Genomic DNA, 21,946 nt, shown 5'->3' with positions numbered 1-21,946 from the left:
AGAACAAACAACCGAACATGTCATCCAAGACTGCATAAACCTACAGCAGCTGAGGGAGACTACCTGGACAACTACAACAACTCTCCAGAAGAAGCTGTATGGCACAAGTGATCTACAGAGAACAGTATCGTTCATAGTCACTGATGGCCTCAACATGTAGTCAACAAGCAAACGAAAAGAAGAAAACAACGACAATAAATATCACATGGGTACCTCTTCCACCAATGAAATATTTTGTTATTAAAAATATTTACACTTGAGCTTTAAAATATTTTGTTTTCAGAAATGAAACAAATAGAGCCTGACCTAACCCAATAAGAACATTGTACACTATGTACCAGTAAATAGCACAAAACAATTAAGACATGTCAACATCAATTTTTACTTTATTCTTTTAATGAAAATAAAAATCTAAAAAATGCTTATTGGAATCTATGATCTAAATAATAAATATAATATTCTGTTGTATACATATATATTATATCAAAAACTCAATACTCTTAAAAACACTGTAATATCCATAACCATCACTAGGTGTTTTTCATAACTTCTTCCTAGTTTTTGTAAGCAACATAACTTCAAAAGCAAAACAATGTGACCGAAGGCCTAATCACCCTGAAGAGCGGTAATGGAAAGTGATAAATCTCACTGTTCTTGTAATCTATATCGCAATCTTCTTGAACACCAAACTGCCCATGATAATACAGGTCTCCCACTAAAACGTAAAAAATTCATTGCATTCATTTGTCAATTTTGATAAACACTGGATTTTTCAGGACTCCTCGAAATTTGGGAGGGGTGCACACCTCCAGCACCTCCACCTTGTTCGTCATATGCACACTTTTACATGTACATATATGTATGTGTGTGTGTGTGTGTGTGTATATATATATATATATATATATATATATATATATATATATATATATATATATATATATATAATGCAAACAAAACAAATATCTAGTATTCCAATACAACAGCACTCACCATAATTGGCTGAATTATTACATTTGGGAAAAATTGCTTCGAGCTCTATCTGAAGCAGTTATTGCTTTGCCTTTTTGCACTCAGTGATCTGTGGACAGGCACTAGTTTTGGCTGGGGTGTTTTCATCACAAGATTTTTTCATTACCACTCTCCAGTGTACTTGACATTGAAGCATATTTATAGATGATGCTTGTAATGTTAAATAAATTCAAATACAACATTGTTTCAAACTGAAGAACGACTTCAACAGGACTACAGTACAGTATTACATAATGTGGAATGCAAATTTTTGCAAAAAATGCTAAGAAATAATAATGCTTACTATAAAATAAAGCAAAGATAACATTTTTAACAAGTATGGAAGACTTTCCACTAAAATCATACACCATACACTACAAAAGGTATACACTTCAAAAATCAGTGGAGAATGAATGAACTGCAAGTAATGGTAAATAACATTCTTCGAAATGCACAAAATCTTGTGGATTAATAATGTGTGATTGAATTTTGGGCGGTTAACCTTCCTTAAAGTTTTCCAAAATTCTGATACTCGTTGTAATGAGAATAAAAATTGTTCAACCAATCAAACTGTCATAAAGTGTATAGATGAAACATATTTTTGATTATTAGGTTGTTAATTTATTGACACCATGAAAGGTTTAGCAATAAAAACATTTACAATTTACTCTTCCTCTTTTAAAAATAATGATAAATGTTAACATTTGTTGTGCTATAAAAATAACCATCAAATTTGAGCAATATGAATATGTATGATTTTCTTGTAGAATGCAGCACCACCACAGACACCTGTATGCCGTAATACAAGACACCGACAAACAAGTTACACAGAGGGGTGCAAAATTTAACAGTATAACTATAAAACTACAAAGTGGATAAATATATGCAAGGAAGTTAACAAATTGATCTGAGAAAATACAACTTGTATAATAAAAATGTATCAAAGTAATTTGAAACCATTCAGAATATAAATTTAAAAAAACAAAAAACAGGTACATATTTTTGATTTTGTAAATATCCAAATTTAAAATTAATGACTACACCTTAAAGGATTTGGATTACATTTTACACCCAAAACTATACAAAAAATAACAATGGCTAGCATATGTTTAATTAAAATGTTAAAACTACAGTGAAACCCCCCTAAACCGGACATGCTCAGGACCAAGTAAAAAGTCTAGTTTTAAGGGGTATCCGGTTTAGAGAGGTTCTCTTTTGTACTGATATTTAAAAGGGGACCGTGAGAAACATCCAGTTTTGAGAGAATTCTGGTTTACAGAAGGTCCGGTCTTGAGAGGTTTCACTGTAAGTATTTTAGAGCAGTCAAATTTAAACTGATGACTGACCAGTAAAATGTTAAGCAAAACCAAAAACAAACTGATATCATAATTAGATAATAAATGATGTGTGCCCTCAGTAACAAGTAACGTGCTATGTTTTATTTTTCATAATATCTGTTTATTTTACTTCAAAGAAATTTGAAAATGCTGCAACATGAAAAAAAGCAGTACATGCAAAAAAATATACAAGATAGTTCACTAAAAACGTGAGGAGACAATAAAGATATTCTGACATTTATGGATTCTCATATGTAGTTTTATGACACACATTCAGAGCAAATGGGTTATTATGATGGAGTAGCTATGTTTTCTTGTTTTATAAGATGCACCAATATTTTTTCAAGTTGTATTCTTTATAACATGACATGCATCGCCTTTAAGTGCAAAATATTAAAAATATTTAATCATATTATCACATGCACACAATCCTTCACATCATGCATAGTAACAATGTATTCCAGTGTGACGTGGCATTTATGCTTCCAAATTAAAGATTTATATAAATACACTGGGTTTGTCTGTATATTGTCTACTTAGTAATTTTTTAAAAAGTTGTTATTACAGTAAAATTCCATCTAATGACTACCCCATTTTAAGACCACCCTGCTATAAAGACCAATATTTTAAAGACCAGAAAAGTTCCTTAATATGTTGTTGTACAACCCCAGTATTAAGATCACCCTGATACTATGGACTATGACCAGTAAAGTCAGACCCAATGTTCGTTTTCAGTGCATTTGAACCCCATTAATGCGACCACAGCATTTAATTGTACTTTTCCAGGCTATGGTGTTAAAATTAATTGCTCAAACCAGCAATGAAATAGTCTTATATTTATTTAGTTCGAAAGAAAAAGGTATTCCTTTTGAACTAGGAAGTCATAGTTAATTTTTGGAAGGTACGACGCACAGTTATGTTTTTGTATAACTTGCTCACAATAATGTTTAAAAGTACCCTAACATTTACACAGAGTAACATGTTTTTTTTTATAAAAGCAAATGTCACACCATCCTAGAACTTTACTGCTCACAGAAACTGACAACAAATGCAATGATTAGCTGCCAAGTGAAACAGAATTCATGTGTTTGTATTACCTTTGGGACACTGGATGTCCTAAAACGTCAGGAGGGTGTCATTTGTTTAGACAGTTGTTAATTTCTATTGTGTAATAATTAAGAAAAAGAACAGTCCATGCTCACAAATAACTGAAGCAGGTTTGACAATTGATTATTCTTGTATTTTAATGTAAATGTTAATACCGGGTACACTGTCATCGTCAATTTTTTTTAATCAGTTTACACATTACTGACGGCAACCAAAATGAATGGTGGGCATAAAATTCACAATCAATATTTACCAAACAATCATCATTTTGAATGTTGGTAATTTGGTATTAGGACCATCCCACTATTAAGACAAATTTTAATAAGTCCTGCTGATGGTCGCAATAGCGGGGTTTCACTGTACATCATAATTTCAAACAGCACAATTTAATTTGCTTTCTTTTTTTTAAATGTCTGTACCAGTATATACCCTACATAACAATGCATAAACCAAAAACATGTTTTGAAAGAATGAAGTGAAGACAATATATTTTTTAAAATGCAAAATCAAGGATATGTTGTCTCTATTAAGACAAAATTACAATTCTGTTTTTTATTGTTTAGTAACTATTGACACTTTTGTGGTATATTTGGGTCACTATTTCTCAGAATTTATAATTTCGAAGCACCAACAGACAAACCAGAAAATGTGGAAATTCCCATTTTGTGATCTTTCAGTTTTGATCATGATTTACTAAAAAAACAAAAAACATCCAAAACAGCCTGCACCTGACATAATTTAAAAACTGATTAGATACACAGACAAACAGAAGAGTACAAACAGTTTGGGGATAACTCTACTGTGTTTTCCAATTTGCTGATGCTTTTCACTGTTGCCAATTTCGTTCTATTGGTGATACATGTTGACTAGAATAAACACATTAGGGTTATCCCTATTCTAATTAACCATTTTTTGTTGATTTTGATAGCAAATTGTCTGATTGTCTATTAAAAAAATAACCATTACAAATGTCACCAGCTGACGACATCATACGGTAACCCAATAAACATATATAATTTGAGATGTTTATTTACCTCTCGTATATTGAGAAAGCCAAATCAATAAATTTTTATTTCTGGCTTTAAAATTATTAAATATTTAACCAATTCCATATGTAAAATCTCCCTAATGTCATTACATAGTTCTTTGTTTAATTTATGATGTAGTTTGACTTTTAAAATCTGTAGTCAAAAAAAAAAGAAAAAGAAGGAAGGTTTTTACCATCTCAAATTTTAGTAAAGATCCAATTAGATTCGTTCTAACATATATGCTGAATTAGAATAAAAAATAATTTACAAAATAATCACAGTACAACACAACAACCACCACAGAACTTTGACACTGACATACAAAAACCAAATCGGACTCATCATCCAACCAACTAGGTTTTCAGATTCTACAATAAATAAGAATTTTAAATATCTCACTGGCTGGGACTGCTTCCAGTAGCCTGGACCAATGTATAAACTAGATTAATAACAGAATGATACTCAAAGTCTAAAGTCTTGTCATCTGAACTGGCCCGCCATCTGGTTCTTGTCTGAAAGCATCTTTGATTTCATTGGGGATTTTGCTGACGTACCACTCATGCTTCTGTAAAGTTGCCAGCACTCCACCAAAGTTTCCCTTCTGTACTTGGTGGTGGTACTGCATTGGCACTCCACACAAGTCTGTGAGAGTTCCACCAATTGCATGGAGCACTGCCTCAGGAGCACAGGTGTCCCATTTTTTGCAGCCTTTGCTAGCAAAAACATACGCATGAACTTTGCCTTCAATGAGCAATAACACCTAAAGAGAAAATGGCAACAATATTACCAACAGATTCAAGCTAAAATCATACTGTATTAATAAAATTAATATCAAAACGCTGCAATAAGAATCCTTAATAAATTAAAAACTCATTAATGTAGGGTCATCACTACTCCCCTCAAAAAAAATTAGTAGCAAGAGGTCTTTTATATGCACCATCCCACAGACAGGATAGCACATACCACGACCTTTGATATACCAGTTGTGGTGCACTGACTGGAACGAGAAATAACTAAATGGGCCCACCAACGCTGATTGAGACACAAAAAATACAATAACGTTTGTTTTATCATAGTGTCTGGTAACCCATATACAGGTTACCACAAAATACAGACCTGGTAACCTATGGGTTACGACAAATTTATCAAGTTTACAATTCCCATTATTATTACAATAAAATCCAATACCAGATAATTTGTTATTCATTCATATCGCTGTTCTCATTGTACTAATACTTGTATGTATATTTGATAAACCCCCCCCCCCCCCCCCAAACAACCTACCACTGATCAGAAGTTAGAGGCTGCAGTTTTAATGAGATATTGTGGACGATGAAGTACCCTTCTTGACTTTCTTGACATGTGGTAACCTCCCAAGTAACCTGATCCACCATTTTGTTGACTTATTTCAATGACTGAATGCAGATGTTTTTGTTCTAGTTTTCACATGCAAAGGAAAACAGCACAATCTGCACTGTGGTGATGACTGACCTTATGACCTGCTCCCCCGACTCTTACAACCTCCGATGGCTCACAAGCCTCAACGGCTTCTGTCACCATTCTGTTGGAATGAGATCGTGTGGTTGTAATTATGTTCTTGTTTTCTGGTGGATATCTTTTCTCAAATCCAAAGGATCCTGTGAATTAAATATTATACATCAAAGGTACTGTGCATGATTGGTAAAGAATTTAAAAAAAAGAAAACATTTTGATTTGTACGATACTAATCTTATTCCACCCTACAACTGTTCAACCCATAGTGGAATCACAAACTGCCTTGGATATAAGATCAACAGTGGAGTTCATACTGCTGTAAACCATGAAATTAATGTGAGTCTGATACCAAAATGATCAAGAGTACGAGTGAGGTACATGATACACCCGTCAGGAGTTTGATGGAAAACCAGAGATATTAATGAGTATGTTACGAGTATGATTCAATTCTAATTATGACCTAGTAAATGTATGTGATACACCACCATCCCAAGTTGTTCCTACATGTTAGGTTTGATAGTCCTGTATGCATATGGTCCGGACTAGGATTTACTGTTATGTGCAGTAGACCATGAAATGTAGATAAAATAGTGATCTAGTGATAGTACGCGACACATCGCCACCTCAAGTTGTTCCTACATGTGAGGTTTGATGGTCCAGTATGCATCTGTATGCAAGATATGGTCTGGACAAGAAAAAGTTAACAGACGGATGGACGTACAATGCCATACCATAATATGACCCATCACAGACAGGCCTATAATAATGTGACTGTGTTATCAATACAATAATTACTTGACACATATTTTCTCCAATAAAACCATTAAAAAAAAGATTAACAATAAAAATGCCAACACAGAATGTATTATTTTATGTCAATTTTTTGTTTTGGTAAAGGTGTTCTGTATAAGAGGTGGACATATTACTACCAACCAACAAAACATGGACAGCATCTACTGGTTTGACTGAAAATGAATCCTAACTTCTTTAGTTTAATCAATGTAAGATTTAAAATTTAAAAAAAATGTAAATTTATTGAAAACTCAGCATTTCTTGTTTGTAGTGTGATCTTTTGAATATATGTATTTTAGTTTGGTACCTGTCCTAATGCAATAAAATTATGACAATATTTTCCTAATTTACAATATTGCCTTGGTATCTTATTACTGAGATATTTTTAGCACAGCGGAAGTAAGAATTAAGTTCAGCTTTACCAAACAAAGTAAGAATGGCAGCATTGGGGAATTTCTATCCAATAATATTTTTAAACTACTGTAAATCATAAAATTAATGCGAGAAAGTAATTAATGCAAAAAATGCGGCGAACACATCGACGCAGTAATAACTTGACGCATTTTGTTTAGTCTCATTCCCAATACAAAAAATTTGCAGGATTTTACTATAATACTTCTAAATAAAATAAAACTTTCATAATATAAAGATGAAACAAAATACAAAAACTATTTTTGTTAAATGTCTTTTTGTGAATACTTCCAGAATCTTTCTTCGTTTCGATGTTGCCATTCTATTTTCACTTTCCTGGAATATCATAGCGGTTATATAATACAGTGATGTTCCAAATGTTTTGTTTTTAAAAAGCTCATTTTGCGATGTGAGTATTTTTCAAATTTTCTTACACTTCTGGATTACTGTATACATTTAAACTGTTTTGAACATTTGTCAAATTATAATCAACAAATTTTATTACTAAATATATTCCTTTAAAAATGAAACAGTAGAAAATTATATAACCGCAACCAACAATCCGTGTGTATTTCTTCAAACCAATCGGCTCGACTCTATACATGGCATTTAAGTTAGACTGGTCGCAAGTTGTCACTGTTGCAATATATCGCATTTGTTAACGTCTATTCCTGTGCTGCGCATCAAGTGTATAAAATCAGTCTAAAACATTTGTTAGAATAATACGTCTGCGTTCGCGTGAAATATTGTGCCCTGTAATAGCGACCCGTTTACCTTTTATTCCTACTGGTGGATTAATTAGAAGCAATCACCACACAAAAGTGCGAGGCATACAATAAGGTGTAGTTATACTAATTACACCACTTTAAGTAATTAGGGCTTCCTGGTCGACCCACCAGGCGATTAGTTTCAGATTATGTAGTAGCTGTGAAAACAACTACTGACTTCTTTTAACATGAAAGATGAAGCCCAAACAATATAATAACAACACAACTGTGTTTTTTATGTGATGTGGACTTTTGTCCAACGCATTAATAAAAATACGCATTTTTTTTTCACTCATGTACGGACGCAATAATATCATGACGTATTAATTACATGATTTACAGTATGTATCATGCATATTCATTGGTTTTTTAAAAATCAACTTCAGCTGTCAAATTCTTCATGCCACTCCTAAAGCCCCTGGATGGACCTTGTCACTGAATGAATCTAAAGAGGTATGTATGACGTTCATTACTCACCCAGTCCTATAGCACCTGGATGGACCTTGTCAATGAATGAATCTAAAGAGGTATGTATGACTTTGTTCACTGCTCACCCACTCCTATAGGTAGTACTAAACCAAATAACTTCCGGCTGGGTCAAAGTGCGAGGTGCACCGAACTTTTGATAGAGAAGTGAACACCACAAGTCCTGTGATTGGTTATAAATGTGAGTGTGTTGGTTGTAAAAAATAATAGTTTCATCTGGGTAAAAAAAATTGCAATTTTATTTCATCTAGTACCAATGTGTCAAGTAGCCTTGTGCTTGAAACATGTATGGGGTACCTGTAAAAAAAAGTACTCGAATTTTGTGCGAAACTAGGGTAGTCATAGACGCTACCCGTTATCTCAGAAACGAGCAGCTTGACCCCCATTTTTTTCTGATTCACTTTAAGTGTAAGGGGTGGTAGTATTTACATCCGTGGCGTTTATGTCGGTTGATACGTTGCAGGTAGGAGTTTTAGCCACATATGTTACTATTGTCGTCTATAGGATTTGATTTGGTAGTATACACCCTATAGCACATATTCAGTGCATAATAAAAAATATTATGATTTTGTTATTTTATTTAATTAAACTATACTGGTTGATAAATTAGCCATCACTCGATCATGCAAGTTCACAATGACCTTGACCTTGACAATAATCTCTGTACATGGCTCTGAATGGAGTTTGAATCAAAGTTAGCACTGAAGAAAAGTTGGTTTTGGCCTATAATTCATACTGTAAAGATTTCAGTAATTTCTTTTTATATGGTATTTGACTTGCCATATACAACTGCTCTTAAATATGGTATTATATATAAGCAACCTGAACTAAGATTTTAATAGCAATTTATTTTTATATTAAAAATAGCATGTGCCAATAGTGGGTTAATGTCTTTAGTTTCCATTAACATTGTTAATTTTTTATGTATGAAATTCTGAAAACTCAAATTTGTAAAGAAGTTGATTTTTATTGTCATTTTGACATATTTATAGGGTGCTAAATTATATTTTAGACAAATTTGTAGTTTTATGCAAAATTTAAAGTAAATTTTAAGAAAAACTTTACCAAAAACAGAATTAAATTTGTTGTCACTATTGTGCCTTCTGTTCTTATTTGTACATAACAATAAGGTTGTTAAACATATACTTAGATCTCCAGATAATTTTTTTTTTTTAATAATCACTTAGTTAGCTCTCATGAAAAGCATTTTGAGTTTATACTAGATTCAGAACCAATTTTTTCAGATCTGATTATCTGCCTTGGATTAAGTTGATAATTTATTTTATTGTTAAAGCTGTATTACCTAATGTTACTAGCTAAATAAAATGCTGGATTACAGATTGTAAGAATACATCTAATGTACATATTGTATTCATCCGGATTAGAAAATAATGCAAGAAAATAGATGTTCGGGTAATTTTGTCATTTAAAAATTGTTTTTTTTCAGTAATTAATCAAAAATAAATGTGTTAAAGCTGCATGATTATTCCAGATATCACAACTATTAAAACCTCCAACTACAGTAGGCTATAAATAAAATATAGTCAGGAATATTGGTGGCTGCCAATAGTTTTGATGGTTCATTATGAAAATCAGCATGGCCGATGGATTTGAAATTCGCACACCTGGTAACTTGATGACACCCACACCCAGCATACAGGATTTCCTCCCAACACTAATGTTCAGGACATTAAGTCATTACTTCATACAGGTACAGTCATGTTTGTGTTTCCTTCCTCAGACAGTGTATTTTTTTAATACTGATATTTCTTTGATGTGCCTGTTAAGGTCTTCATAATCTAGGGGTCAATCAAGTGCATGTGTTTTAATGGAATTCTTTAAAGGGGTAGAGGTACTCTGACTATCTTTGTTGTCTCTACATATATACCCGAGTACACACACCCAACTGAAAGTAAATATCTTCAGGAGTTTTATTTTAAAACATTTTGTTGTTTAATATGACATATTGCATTTGTACAAAACTATATCCAATATATGTGCTTTTTGAGGTGTACATTATATTAGGTTGCACTGTAGAAACAACAGTTTCAGTGAGGTTGTCAGTTTATGTCAGAATACACCAGATCCTGGTTGTCATAAAGACACATAGCTGGACACTTTTTGAAAAATGTATGTTATCAGTATAGGTAGTACTATACCAAATAACTTCCGGCTGGGTCAAAGTTCGAGGTGCACCCAACTTTTGATAGAGAAGTGAACACCACAAGTCCTGTGATTGGTTATAAATGTGAGTGTGTTGGTTGTAAAAAATAATAGTTTCATCTGGGTAAAATAAATGTGCAATTTTATTTCATCTAGTACCAATGTGTCAAGTAGCCTTGTGCTTGAAACATGTATGGGGTACCTGTAAAAAAAAGTACTCGAATTTTGTGCGAAACTAGGGTAGTCATAGACGCTACCCGTTATCTCAGAAACGAGCAGCTTGACCCCCATTTTTTCTGATTCACTTTAAGTGTAAGGGGTGGTAGTATTTATATCCGTGGCGTTTATGTCGGTTGATACGTTGCAGGTAGGAGTTTTAGCCGCATATGATACTATTGTCGTCTATGGGATTTGATTTGGTAGTATACACCCTATAGCACCTGGATGGACCTTGTCACTGAATGAATCTAAAGAGGAATTTATGACTTTGTTCACTGCTCACCCAGTCCCATAACACCTGGATGGACTTTGTCACTGAATGAATCTAAAAGAGGTATGTATGACTTTGTTCACTACTCACCCAGTCCTATAGCACCTGGATGGACCTTGTCACTGAATGAATCTAAAAGAGGTATGTATGACTTTGTTCACTACTCACCCAGTCCAATAACACCTGGATGGACCTTGTCACTGAATGATTCTAAAGAGGTATGTATGACTTTGTTCACTACTCACCCAGTCCTATAACACCTGGATGGACCTTGTCACTGAATGAATCTAAAGAGGTATGTATGACTTTGTTCACTACTCACCCAGTCCAATAACACCTGGATGGACCTTGTCACTGAATGATTCTAAAGAGGTATGTATGACTTTGTTCACTACTCACCCAGTCCTATAACACCTGGATGGACCTTGTCACTGAATGAATCTAAAGAGGTATGTATGACTTTGTTCACTACTCACCCAGTCCTATAGCACCTGGATGGACCTTGTCACTGAATGAATCTAAAGAGGTATGTATGACTTTGTTCACTACTCACCCACTCATATAGCACCTGGATGGACCTTGTCACTGAATGAATCTAAAGAGGTATGTATGACTTTGTTCACTACTCACCCAGTCCAATAACACCTGGATGGACCTTGTCACTGAATGATTCTAAAGAGGTATGTATGACTTTGTTCACTACTCACCCAGTCCTATAACACCTGGATGGACCTTGTCACTGAATGAATCTAAAGAGGTATGTATGACTTTGTTCACTACTCACCCAGTCCAATAACACCTGGATGGACCTTGTCACTGAATGATTCTAAAGAGGTATGTATGACTTTGTTCACTACTCACCCAGTCCTATAACACCTGGATGGACCTTGTCACTGAATGAATCTAAAGAGGTATGTATGACTTTGTTCACTACTCACCCAGTCCTATAGCACCTGGATGGACCTTGTCACTGAATGAATCTAAAGAGGTATGTATGACTTTGTTCACTACTCACCCACTCATATAGCACCTGGATGGACCTTGTCACTGAATGAATCTAAAGAGGTATGTATGACTTTGTTCACTACTCACCCAGTCCAATAACACCTGGATGGACCTTGTCACTGAATGATTCTAAAGAGGTATGTATGACTTTGTTCACTACTCACCCAGTCCTATAACACCTGGATGGACCTTGTCACTGAATGAATCTAAAGAGGTATGTATGACTTTGTTCACTACTCACCCAGTCCTATAACACCTGGATGGACCTTGTCACTGAATGAATCTAAAGAGGTATGTATGACTTTGTTCACTACTCACCCAGTCCTATAGCACCTGGATGGACCTTTTTCATTGAATGAATCTAAAGAGGTATGTATGACTTTGTTCACTACTCACCCAGTCCTATAACACCTGGATGGACCTTGTCACTGAGGTATGTATGACTTTGTTCACTACTCACCCAGTCCTATAACACCTGGATGGACCTTGTCACTGAGGTATGTATGACTTTGTTCACTACTCACCCAGTCCTATAACACCTGGATGGACCTTGTCACTGAGGTATGTATGACTTTGTTCACTACTCACCCAGTCCTATAACACCTGGATGGACCTTGTCACTGAGGTATGTATGACTTTGTTCACTACTCACCCAGTCCTATAACACCTGGATGGACCTTGTCACTGAGGTATGTATGACTTTGTTCACTACTCACCCAGTCCTATAACACCTGGATGGACCTTGTCACTGAGGTATGTATGACTTTGTTCACTACTCACCCAGTCCTATAACACCCCAGATACATCGTCCAACAGTAGCATCTGGGCCAGCCTGGTAGTTGAAGTAAGGCTGGTAGATCACTCCAGCCATGGCCTTGCCCTTCACAGCAATACCTATCAACACCGTAACATGGTCAAGCAGACCTGAAAGAGGAAAGAAGAAGTTTGTTTTCTTTAATGACACCACTAGAGCACACTGATTAATTAATCATCAGCTAATGGATGTCAAACATTTGGTAATTCTGACTAGTCATCACAGCAAAACTGCTACATTTTTTCTAATGCAGGAAGGGATCTTTTATGTGCTCTTTCCCACAGACATGAAAGCACATATCACGGCCTTTGACCAGTTGTGGTGCATTGGTTGGAATAAAAAAAATAACCAATCAGTTGAATGGATCCACAAAGGTGGTTCAATCCAGCGACCAAGCACCTTAAGTGAGCACTCAACCAACTAAGCTAAATCCTGCCCCTGAAAGAGGAAAGATGGGATAAACATCAAAATCACCAAAGAACACAATTTCTGGAGTAACAACATACTTGTTACAATGCACATCCTTGCTAACCACCTGATCAAGTTATGGAAACAATTTTAAGCCATTGATTTGCTTGTTAGGTATTAACATGCATATATCCTGAAAGTTCAAACATGCTTACTTAATTTGAGAAACTTAACCAAACTATACCCTGGGCCTGTGCTTATAAAATGTTTAGTCCAGACTCAATCTCTAATGATGTCACACACATACAATTTGTATGGCGTTGTCATGATATTAGTGTCTAGACTCTAAACGTTTTATAAGCACCAGGCCAGACGTTAACCGATTAACAAAACCCTGCAAGCTCTCCACAAAATATATCCAACATGTAGCAGAAAGATGCCTTAAATTATTGGGGCAAAGTATCAGGTGGCAATCTCATCATACACATGAACAGTAACAAAATGCTCAACTTATTTGACTAACGATTGGTAAAACTTACTATAAAGCTGTTTTTACACTGTATGTAGTAGTTTCATCAAACTTTCGTTCACTAGGTAGGTTTTTTTTTTTTAAATGGCTTTCAGTCAAGGACAAGTTCTAATAGGTTTTTTAGCATGGATTCCTCTTGCTTTCAAAGAACCTCAAAAATGCTAGACTTAAAATAGTATTTTTTAAACAATATTTAATTAATAAATGAAGTGGACTGGCAAAATAGTATGAATAGTCTATTCATCATAAACATCTATTACAATAAAATATTAGACTATGATCCAGACATGTACTATGCATGTATTATGAACAATTTATAATCTAAACCCTCCATACATCAGAATAAAGACTGGCCCATATACAAAACATTTTCTATTACAAATATTTTGCTTGTCATGCATAGGTGAGAATCAGGCTGAAAATACAAACAACTACAAAAAAACCCATATAATAATATGCATTAATCCCAACAATATTACAGATTACAGTTTAACTTTGCAACATCTCACCTTGTGTAAATTCTGATGTTCCATCCAAAGGATCTACCCATATCACAATCTACAAGCAACACACAAAGACTGGTGATACATGGACAGATCAAATTAACATGGGCTACATCAAGTTATAACTACAATAGTTAAATCCTGATATGAAAACAATTGAATGGAGTGATAATTGCTCCAATAAACTTATGCTTATGGCGAGCAATTTAAGATATTACCATATCGATACCATATAAATTCACATGCTAAGGGGAGGTAAAAGGTTCTCACTTTGAATTATCTCAGGGGAGTGATGGGAAGTAAGAGTGATATTGGGGTTTTTTTAAAATACTCTGCAGAATATTTGAAAACTGTCTAAAACAAAATTCTTTCCAATGAGAGCCCTGCTTTAAATACAAAATTTTCAGCTAAATTAATTTATATGCATTGGTATACATACATGCAGAGTATGACAAATATTTTGAAAAGTCACTAGCCACAGGGCTAGTGGGTTTGTGAAAACCACTAGCCCACCAAGATAAAGCACTAGCCCAAATTCCTGATCAATTATAGTTGGATTTTTATATAATTTTTGTAACATTACACATTTACGAGTATAACAGTAAAATAAAACAAACACTTATAGTTATATCATGTTGTAACTTTCAGGTTTTTTGTCGTGTTGTACGTTTGGTTTTTTGTAAAGTGTGATCCATCGTCATTGTTCCGTTTTCGCATTTGCCCTCCCCCCGGTGAAAAATAATTGAGCAAACTCATGGTTGATATTTAAACCCTCTATCAAAATAATTAAATTTAAATGAGGGTACGACATTGTGACACACAGTAATAGATGGTTCAGTGTATTCGATATTGGGTTATACATTTAGGGCCCTATTATTTATGTCGCCAGGAACGGTGATGTCAATTGCTCAAATACAGGGCATTATCCCCGTGTCAGACCGATATCAAAAGAATATAACGGTGACATCTAATCCGTTGTTAATTGATGAACAAAAGAGGTATCATCTTGTATCGGCAGCTGTGATGCATTATCCAGACCGCTACACGTAATAGGCCAAGCAGAGTCATTGCATGTGCGGTTACCATTAAAGTAAATTGTTCTCCTGATTGCCGATAAACACATGTCAGCGAAACGTTAAATTAGAAAACAATAGGTAAATAAAACAAACACTGATATTCAAAGCATGACTGGGGGTTTACTTGATTGAGATTAACCTGTCGTCGCGATTGGTGATTTCCAAGTTGTCAGCCTAAAACATATTTGCGAGATTAGCTACCACGTGACGTGTCCAACCAATCAAAACACGCATGTCATTAGACTTATTTCCTGTGCCAGAAACTTGAAAGGGAAAAGTAAACAATGCATGCTGTAACTGTGGTGATGTAGAGATAGCATGTTACTGCAGTTTGCAGACCTAGTTCAAGTTGATTATTATTATATACTGATTGCGTTGATATTATTCGATGACAAACGTCACAATCAAATTTATTAAACGAAAAAATTTCACCCGAGAGAAAAAGAAAAAAAAAGCGATAAGGAGGGGGGTAGAAACCACTAGCCCTGCGGGCTAGTGGTTTTGCGTTTCTCACTAGCCCGAACTTAAAAATCACTAGCCACAGGCGTCGGGCTAGCGGATTTATCGAACTCTGATACATGTACATGTATGATCATCACAGACTGCATAAAACATCTATCAACCAGTGAACAAAATAACCATACGCTGGTTTTAAAAAACTTGCATTTTCATTTAGTATTTGATTGGATTTAGCAGTTAACTGAATTAACAAGCATTTTGAGAGTACTGATAGAGCAATACATGTCCGCTATCGAGCCCAGCAATTTTTCGTATCTCCTAAATTCAAGAGCAATAACTCTGAAAAGTGGGTAAATCACCATGAAATTCAAACTTGATCTGTAACAGTATGTGATAAACCGTATACACAAAATTTCAGCTCAATATCTAAAGGTCTTCTGGGAAAACAAATTTTGACATCTTCTAAGTTCAAGAGCCATAACTCCGTCAAAAATGAATAAATCGTCATGAAAGTCAAACTTGATTTGCAACAGTACATGATAAAACTATACATAAATCTCAATATCTCAAAGCCTTCTGCAAAAAACATGTGGGATAGACGGATGAACAGATGGATGGACACGAAACCTATATTCCCCTCTGGTTGGACCAAAGTATGAACAGAAACACTGATTAGGGCTTAATAGATTCCATCATATGTGGTCATGTGGGATAAAAAAAAAAAGTACACTTGAGATGGTGAAAATTTCTACTCGGGACGAGGCTGCATATGATAAGAGTCTTTTTCTCCCATCTTCGATAAATAAACCATAATTTTACACAAACAAACAAAGATGGTTGAAATAGTAACTTCTTTATTTGACCATTTTATCATAAATAAACAACACTTATCATATTTGCCATGTCTGTTTCATGTGTTAAATAAAATTTAACACTACAAATTAACAAAATAGCTTTTATAATGAAGGTTTTAACAACAAAATATCAATCTAAAACTAACCAACTCACATTGATATGACGTTATATATTACCAACACCGTAATACTCCCCAAGTTAAATTCAATGACATCATAGCCCATGTAAGACAGATTTATTCTGCATGGGCTGACGTCATGGAATGGGTCTGTCTTGCATGGCTAGGTGTGGGAGAAAAAAAATTTCCACAGATGTTAGTAATATCTGGGCAAGTGCTTATACAACGTTTTGAAATCCGGAGTCAAGTCACAACATAATGCCACAACAATAACATTCAACTGTAATCTATCACAACATAGTTTGGATGCCTGAATATTCATTAGTAAGTGGCATGCTGATACAACAGACTAAACCATCACCATCTAATGCTTTTTATATAGGCTCCCTACTTAAAATAATTAATAATGAACCCACTATTGATGTATCATGTAAAAAAAAAAAAAGAGCGCAAGCCGTCACTTACCTCCTCATCTTCAACTTTTCGCAAGTTTTCTGGGCAGGTTTCTTTTAGGACTTCTTCAGCAAATCCTGCTTCTATCATCGATTCATCTATTTTTTCATATGGACTGAGTTGCTAAAATAACACAAAACTAGAATGATAGAGACATGATGGCTTGCTTGTAAATGCTAAGTAGTTTGGAAAACCCATATCAAACTCCTACTAAACCAGATACTCAAAGAACCAAGTAAAAAGTCTGGTTTTGTGGGGTAGCCGGTTTATTAAAGGAAACATGTCACGTAAACCATATTTGGCACCAACCATGTACAATTAATTATAAATTGAATCACCTAAAAAAATTTTTTATACAAAATTAATTACTTAAAATATCTCCATAAAAGAACCCCAGATACGAGCTCTTAGCGGAAATTGCCGAACTTTAATGAGCAGGGCAGTTTGAGGTCTGTGACGTCAGAGACGCGTCGCTTGATCTGAAGCCTTACACTTAAAAGCATTAGTCCGTACCACTCATAAAGAATCTAAGACTTGCACAGCTTACCAAAACAATGAGTGTTCGTTCGCAAAACGTTTTGCCGTATCAATATGAGCTGTTAGTAAATGAAGAAAGACACACATTTACTTACAACAGTGATACTGAAGAAAAAAACGGATAGCTAGTCAGAGGGTGGAGAAACTGATGGTGCCAGACCAGACCGGTCGACCAATTTACAGCCCGGAGCCCGAAAGTAACCCGGAGACAAAACCAAAACTCGGATGCTAATGCCGAGGTGTATACTGTTCATATTTAGCATAAAGATACACCTCGATATGATGTATTTAAATATGTAAAAAATATAAATGTAGGACAAACATTTTTTGGGTTGTTTTTTTGTTGAAAATATCGCATTTTTTATGTTCGGGCTGTACATAATGAAATCTGTATGCACAGTGTAAACAAACGCTCTAATTTACGACAAGGCGCTTCACTTTCATTAACCTGGCTTGTAAAACAACATAAATCACTTGAGAGTATAATCAACTTTTAAACTAAATATATTTCTATTTGCATCAATAGAACGAAATGGGGTTATAGTATTTTTCTCTCATAAAAAAAGTAGCATATTATTAGGCCTATTGGTAGGGTTCGTTAGAGTAAAAACGACCACTCACGATATCCAAGTGATAATTTTCTTTTCTTTGGTACTACGTAATTGGTCAGTTTTGTAATTTTAGATGGGAAAGTCTACTTAATCAAGGGTTTTACAGCATTATTTACAGTAATGAAGCAGGGCGGCTGATAATGTTCATTAACATTGTACTATAGTCGCGACAGGTTACGCCACAATACCCTGTGATCTTAAAAAAATTGGCATGTATTTTGTACGTATGTCTAGACCGTGGTAATCACTTACCTGGTCGATAACCCTGCAATATACACCTGCCAATCAGGAATCACATGTGCAGGCCACGGAAAGAAAGGACCAATTAACTAAAACAACACTCCGATTCTCAAGTCAGCCCGTGGATGAAACATAATAGTTATTTCGACACTGACAGTAATGGTTTATTTTGTATTGAACTTCGTGTTGCTTTGGGGCTTCGGGCGATGAGGAACGTTTTTGTGACGTATTCCGCCCGAAGATTAAAAACATTATTTAAAATTATTGTTGTTTTCTACACATTTTTTAAAAACATATTTAAATACATCGTACTGAGATGTATCCTCATGCCAAATCCCATGTTTGTATATGCCATATTTAATTACTTGTTGACGTTTCCTTCTTCGGACGGTGAATACAGATTTTGTTATGTAGGCCTACAGCCCTAACATGAAAAATCTTCTTTTTTTTCAAAAAAAAAAAAAAAAAAAAAAATTCTACATTTTTGTTTTAACATATATAAATACATCATGCTGAGGTGTATCTTTGTGCCAAATATGTACAATGTACACCTCGGCATTCGCAACCGAGTACTGTTTTTGTCTCCGGGTAACGTTCGGGCTCCGGGCTGTAAATGGGCCGACACCAAAGTACTATGCGGTGTTGGTGTCCAATCTTTTCTTTTGCGATAAAATACACGCGTCTTTCTTAGGATACCATCCTTGTGAAAACCATAAAAAGACAATCCCGATCGTTTAAACTGTTTATTTTTACACCCAAAGGCCGCGCAGTACGGCACTGTTGAACTGAAAAGATCGTAAGCCCCTTACTCCATATATAAACAGTTAACAACAATGGAAGAGTACAGCGGCTCTGACGTCACTTCCCTTTTTTTCCGAACGCTCACGAAGAAATATGCATAAATCGTACTTTGATACTGATTAGCGTAATTTCTTCATTTTAAGTTGACTACACGTATTTTATTGTTATAAAGTTATTTGTATATTATTTTTATATCATTTTTCTTTTAAAATGAGCTATAATATGGTCTCGTGTCATGTTTCCTTTAAGGCTTTTAATAATATATAATATCTATTACCTTATATTATTGTGTTCTGTATTTTAAAAAAGTTAAAAAAAATGGCTAAAAACAACAACATAGTGGATAAAATTGTCATGGTATTTCAACACTGCAAATTTTCGCAGTATGTTCCAACATATTAAAAACAATTAATAATATACAAATTAAGGTATTGTCAACCCAGCAGAATAAAAAAAATTGTATCCTTGCTTTCTCTTTATTTTGTTAAATAAATTTATCCAAAGAAAAGTCTGTTGAAGAAATACGAACAAAGAACTTGAAACATTTCATGAGATGCCTGCATTTTTATCACATAATTGGCTGAGGACATATTTGGAGCAATTAGGGGTTCCATAATGATTAACATTGGTCTCCTCCGGTTTTAGAGGGTTACATTTTAGTACCAAAAGATGGATGAACCATGAAACCATAAAACATGTCTAGTTTTCAGGGGCCCAGTTTTGAGGGGTTTATACAGTAGCACAATAGGTGGTGATAGTCTATAAAAAGACGATAATATTTGGGACCAAATGCTAATATTAATGAATTATTATTATTATCAGAGAATGAAATATGTATCAGCTATTACTATTAGGTGTCAAACCAAGGTAAGTATATGAAAGCCTGGTGAGTCATAGACAAAAAAAAAGGAGTTATTTTTAGAAACTAAAGACATATTGAAGTTGTGGACATAAGTAGGTCATTCAAAAAAAGCTGCAGAATGTTACCTTGTGGTACCATTTTCTTTCAAGTAAAGTTCAGATGACCAGAAAATTACCATAACCACTAAGTCCAAACTGAGTTACCTCTTCTCCAAATATGGCCACCTTTGGAAACTGTCTGTGTAGTGAAGCCACAATACATCGCTGTGCTGATCTGTCTGCCTCAGTCTGAAGGTCATTTTTACCCTAAAATTTAAAAAATCAAAATAATAATGACATATATTATCTGCACACTATGTGACCAAGAACAGGTTAATATGATACAGTTGAATAATTTACTTTCTGTTTTAAAATCTTTTACAAATCTTGTATGTCAACAGTAGACTAGTACTGCTACAATAAACCAATATACTGCAATGTTTAAAAAACTCAATAATTTTGCACATTATCACTTTTATGCACTGTATTTGACAGAAATTGGCCCACGTCTTTCAATAGGCATGGCTCCTTTTTCAAGGAATTTAAGATTTCAGGGTTTTAGATCTCACTAATTTGGGCACAACTGGGACTTTAGTCTTTTTTGAGTGCAGGAAGTTTGTTTTAGTTTGAGTACTATCATTAATAGCTGACGGAGAGTTGTCAATTTTTAGACCTGCTTAACACAGACTTGAGAAGTTTATCAAGTTTACAACAGTATGCATCAATGAAATACTTCTATATGGGTTTCTTACATAAGAGGACAGGGAACATTTTGTTTTGAAAATCTTGATTAGTGATATTTCTAGTTAATTAACATGGTTGCGGTCCATTTTCTGTGAACATATTATCGATGGAGTAAGGATTTTTTTTTTAAACTTTGCAAAATCGAAGTGAATTTCGTCCACATGATAACAAGGCGAAGTTTATCCTCGAGTAACTGCACACGTGCATTGTAATGTACAATCTATTTTACGAAATGTTTTACCATAATAATGTTTTATTGTCAAAATCAACCAACGAATGTTAATATTCATATCATTTTCTGTTATGAAGAGATTGAATGCATGTTGTAGTCTAATATTGACATTCTTCAGCTACTCCTGTAAACCCAACCCAAAAGCTAACCTTAAGACAACAATGGATGGGGGACGGGACAGTCAGATATTTTACCAATTTAACTGACATTAAAATTGGTCAGAAAAGTTGTTTATAGGTCATAACATTCTCAGCAATCTGGTAGGTTTTGTTGAAATTAGACCCTTCAGTCATTGAGTCAACATTGCAACAGCTATTTGTATTTGTATTTCATTCTTGAAGAGGCATGTTTGAGGTGCCGGTCTAACTGCTAACAGAACCAAAATAGATTATTTCCAAAACCTTTTCAACAATCCCAAGTTCTCCCTTTTTCAAAACATCTCTTATAATATTTCCGGCCCGTTTAGATACTGATACAGATGCAGAAACTATTCGCATCAAAAGAGGGAAAGTTTCAGCAGCCATGTTGTTGTCAGTAAACAATAGACTGTTTATTTACATTTCGGATTTTCACTATTT

General features: G+C 34.6%; 1 protein-coding gene across 1 annotated transcript; it reads right to left on the bottom strand.

Annotated features, from left to right (window-relative positions):
* Window positions 1–368: 368 nt before the first annotated feature.
* Window positions 369–21,896, bottom strand: LOC121370891 (3'(2'),5'-bisphosphate nucleotidase 1-like). Its single transcript, XM_041496422.1, has 7 exons — window positions 21,770–21,896; window positions 20,558–20,659; window positions 17,316–17,426; window positions 14,349–14,397; window positions 12,869–13,012; window positions 5,972–6,117; window positions 369–5,240 (listed from the first exon to the last, which is right to left on the bottom strand). Exons 1-7 carry the CDS (start codon window positions 21,890–21,892, stop codon window positions 4,950–4,952), a joined length of 966 nt encoding a protein of 321 aa, XP_041352356.1. The 5' UTR covers window positions 21,893–21,896; the 3' UTR covers window positions 369–4,949.
* Between the last annotated feature and the right edge of the window lie 50 nt (window positions 21,897–21,946).

This window comes from Gigantopelta aegis, chromosome 4 (assembly GCF_016097555.1).
Source record: "Gigantopelta aegis isolate Gae_Host chromosome 4, Gae_host_genome, whole genome shotgun sequence".
Classification (NCBI taxonomy): Eukaryota; Metazoa; Mollusca; class Gastropoda; order Neomphalida; family Peltospiridae; genus Gigantopelta; species Gigantopelta aegis.
The sequence above is the reverse complement of the archived record's forward strand: the minus strand, read 5'-3'. Positions and strand labels throughout refer to the sequence as shown.